Below are 4,411 nucleotides of genomic sequence, written 5' to 3' on the forward strand. Positions count from 1 at the left end.
GCCATCCCTGAGTCTTAGGATTCTCAGAAAAGCCATGTACTGTAAGACACAGCTTGGGTATGGGGTTATTCTCCAGAACCATGTTTCCTGCCTGGGAGCCTGACTCACTAGTCACAGCAGCTTATGACTTTATTTACTCTGTGGGCCAGGCTGAGGCTTCAGGGAAGAGCTAGGCACTGTTCCAGAGAGGAAAGGGCGGAGCCACAGGCTGCTCTGCTCCTGCACAACTAGCCTCCTTTGTAAAAAGCTCTTAGCCTGGACAGCACAGTCCTGATTTCACCTTTGAACAGAAGCTACAGCACTTCACGAGGGAGCTGAGACAGGAAAGGTATACAGGCCCTGGATCCTGCGGAATCATGCTCCAAAAACATCATTACAGCTTTGCTCTGGTAAACTGGGACTTCTTTTTTTAAGTTTTGTGTTTCTTTGTTTTGTTGTTTGTTTGTTTTGGAATGTTGTTGTTGTTTTAATATAACATAATTACATCATTGAGCCCCACCCCTGCCCCCTTTTTCTCCCTCATACCCTCAGAAAAACTCTTCCAGATTCACTTAAAAATCTGGTCTCTTTTTTCATTGTTACTACAATTATGATTTTAAAAAAAGAAGAAGAAGAAGGGTGGTGCAGGATCTGGCCGTTCTGATTGGCTGACTTTAGCCTACCAAGACCAGGCACTCTGCCCTGCCTCAGAGGGAGGGGGGTGGGAGGGAGGTCAGAAGTGAAGGCCACTGACAGACCAACACACAGCTGAATGGCAAAGTGGCAAGTCTGAAGTGCAGAGCTGGGCACCTTGACAAAGGCCAGATCAAAGCAAGAGGAAGCTGCCTGCAGGGTCCAGCCCCAGCTCTGCTGTCTGCACTCAACTAGGGTACACTGTCTCACTGCAGCTTGCAGCTGGCTCCCTGCTTCTTCCTAGCTACCCTTTGTACCACCAGAGGGCGCCCTCTCACTAATTAGTATGCATAATATTACTTCTCTGTAGGTTTTCAGGGCTGACCAGTTGGTATTGAACAATTCCTTGTTCCCTAGGTTTTTGTGACCTCATTAGTGCTGTCCTACTGCTTGAGAATGGCCTCAGCTGCTCCACCACGTGATCCCAGTTTGGATGCTGAATGGGAGGAATGGAAGATGAACTTTAAAAAATCCTACAGCCCGGTTGGTAACATGGTCACTGTCCAGAGGGATTTCAGAAAGAATGGCCCTTGCTGTTGGGAGTCTGTAGGCATAAACGTGGCCACAGAGGCCAGCCATCACTGAGGACTTGCTTAAGACATGCACTATGAACTCAAGGTGGCCAGCTTTGCTAATCCTCTGGGTATGGAGAATGGCTGGCTGTGGTGTCCTGAGATCCCTCTCCATGGCTCCTCTTTACCTGTTGCTACACTCCATTTGGTCAGCTTGTGTGTGGAGTTAATAAGAAGAAAATACTATCTATTGTGTTCATTTCCAGGATGAAGAAGGGCACAGAAGAGCAGTGTGGGAAAAGAATAAGAAATTTATTGAGAAGCACAATGCAGACTATGAGCAGGGAAAGACAAGCTTCACTATGGGCCTGAATGGATTTAGCGACATGGTGAGTAAGATATGGATTGTTAATTCTGTGAGTGTTCACCTAAGGTCTTTACATTTAGTCTCTTGGTTTTCAATGTTTTGTTTGCTTTTCCATGAAGACACGGGAGGAATTCTTGACCATTTGCTGTGGAAGATCAAAGTCTACAAAAGATTTGCCTAAATCTAAGAATTTAGAAGAGAACAGCAATGTGGCACCTGTGATGGATTAGGTATGTCAGTGTCTCATCCCTACCCTCAATTGCCCACAGGAAGCCAAGAAGAAACTGAAGTCCTCACTGAGGTCAGCTGGAAAACAACTGGAGTTTCACTGTTTGACTAAGTGTTCTGTATGACGTGTGGAGAGAGTTTATATTAGGCTGTCGATTGCTGTGGGATGTATGGCAAATGTGTTGCTAATTAATCAATAAAACACTGATTGGCCGTTGGCTAGGCAGGAAGTATAGGCGGGGCAAGGAGGAGAATAAAGCTGGGAAGTGGAAGGCTGAGTCAGAGAGACACTGCCAGCCTCCACGATGAGAAACAGCTTGTGAAGATGCCGGTAAGCCACGAGCCATGTGGCAAGGTATAGATTAATGGAAATGGATTAATTTAAGCTGTAAGAACAGTTAGCAAGAAGCCTGCCACGGCCATACAGTTTGTAACCAGTATAAGTCTCTGTGTTTACTTGGTCGGGTCTGAGAGGCTGTGGGACTGGCAGGTGAAAGAGATATATCCTGACTGTGGGCCAGGCAGGAAAACTCCAGCTACAGTCGATGACAACCTTTTCTTCTTGATTGGGGTACTGTAGTTGGGCATAAAGTATGGTGACCATGAAGGAAAAAGGCTTCAGGGAAGGTACTGTGATAAAGCCACTGTGCTGCAATCTTTCTAATCAATGTGATATGTGCTTTTCTTCCAGCTGGATTAACAGGAGGGGCATGATTGGCAACAGCAAGATAGCCTAGGAGTAAAGCAATCACTCTGTCATTGCCTCAGGAGCCTTCTGCCAAGATGTGAACTGTCTTATTCTGAAGAGAATGGACTAGGGGAAAGAAGGAACCGGAGGAGTCCTCTCCATCACATTGTCCAGCATGTGCTGTGTAGAATGAAATGCTGAATTCATTTAATATCAACACTGTGATGTGAACAACATGAATATTTACACTAATATAACATTAACAATGTTTACCACAATGTCTTAAAATTAAAGCTTGACTTTAAATGTAGTATTATGCTTTCTTTCTGGTTTTGTTTCAGTAAGATTTTATTTTGTTAAAACCTTCTGCTTGAAGGTATACCTGGCTGTGGGAAGGTGTTCTAGGAGAAGGAGTACCAGGTTCTCTCATTATAGAGTCTGTTTCCCATCCTTGGTTGAGCTCTGTTTCCTAGGCTTCAGGTGCCCACTTTCAGGAATGATCTGAAAGTCAACCATGAGTTTTGTGGGATTCCAACTTGTTAATTCACATGGATTGACCAAGTATAAATGGTGACTGAAAAGCTAATCAGAGGAGAGATGGCACCCTCTGTCCCACTGCCCTGATCCTGTACCATGGATCTCAAATTATATGATCATATCAGTGATCTGCACTAGCTGTGCTGTGACCACACAGAAGCCATCTAAAGGATGAGGTCTGAGTGACAGGAGAGTAGTCTATGCTAAAGTGACCCTTTCATAAACCAACAGAACCCAGTCATGCAAAAAGGTACATGGTTGTCTCATGCTGCAATTGCATTCAGTTTAACCTCAAAAGTCATCAGTTTCAGGAGGGTTCATATTTCCAAAATCCATACTTTTTCTTGGACTAATGGAAGTTCATTAACTGTGACTACCTGTGAAACAAACACAATAACATCACAATACAGACTTCGAACTGACAAATGCACAGAGTTTAAATTTTCAATGGAATTATGGGGGCATAGCAAGAAATAACAAGTCCAAAGCAAGACAACAACCAGTTAGGTAAAGCACCATATACTAAATTCCATGGCTGACACAGATATCCGACTGTCTCACCTATGATCCCTGTAGGACCTGTAGACTCTCTCTTGGGCTGGTTCTTGCCATATGTTTAGCTTTCTTTGGTAGATATCCCATGGCTCTGGTCTCACCACCTTTGGTGAACTCCACTGCTAGTCAGTTCCATGAGGGGTCTGTTAGTGCATGCTTACAGATGCTCTGACCTGAGAACAAGTGCCTCTCCTCAGTGTCTCTCAGAATCCATGACTCACCAAATTTGGGAATTTTCATGCCTTTGGAACCAGTTGTTCACATATTACACCACACGGTTTTCAGACACCTTTTGGTAAACTTGGCACCTTTAGATGTTAAATGCATCACCTCAGTGCTCTGATACTGTGGACTCAGTACCCTAGGGAGTAGTTTTCCAGAACACCCTAAAGTTGCTACAACCAACCCTTCCCGACTCTCCCATTGTTACAGGCATGTATTTGAATTTGTAGGGGAGTCCCTCTCATTTCCCAGATCTTACAAACACACATGTGTAGCAGGAATCTTAAAAGTTCTTGTTAATAAAATCAAACCTGAGGCCAGTTATTGGGGTGAACACTGGAAGATCAGAGAGACAGAACAAGCCACAGCTAACCTCACCTGGCCAACTTCTCAGCTGATCTAGTTTCCTCAAACTGGAAGCCTCTGTGTCCTCATATCTGAATGGCTCTCAGCTGAACTTTGCTGCTCGAAACCTAAAAGCTTAACCAGCCAAATGCTTTTAGTTCCTGGTCCTCACGCCTTATATATATTTCTGCCTTCTACCACCATTCCCTGGGATTAAAGTCTCAATCCCTGGGATTAAGGGCGTGTGTCACCATGCCTGGCTGTTTCCAATGTAGCCTTGAGCTC

General features: G+C 44.6%; 1 protein-coding gene across 1 annotated transcript; it reads left to right on the forward strand.

Annotated features, from left to right (window-relative positions):
- The first annotated feature begins 238 nt into the window (after positions 1-238).
- LOC131910408 (protein CTLA-2-beta-like) lies at positions 239-1,781 on the forward strand. The gene is made up of 4 exons (XM_059262337.1): positions 239-389; positions 1,030-1,155; positions 1,451-1,573; positions 1,671-1,781. The coding sequence occupies exons 1-4, from the start codon at positions 357-359 to the stop codon at positions 1,779-1,781; spliced, it is 393 nt and encodes a 130-aa protein (XP_059118320.1). The 5' UTR covers positions 239-356.
- Positions 1,782-4,411: the final 2,630 nt, after the last annotated feature.

This window comes from Peromyscus eremicus, chromosome 5 (genome assembly GCF_949786415.1).
Source record: "Peromyscus eremicus chromosome 5, PerEre_H2_v1, whole genome shotgun sequence".
In the NCBI taxonomy this organism is placed as follows: domain Eukaryota; kingdom Metazoa; phylum Chordata; class Mammalia; order Rodentia; family Cricetidae; genus Peromyscus; species Peromyscus eremicus.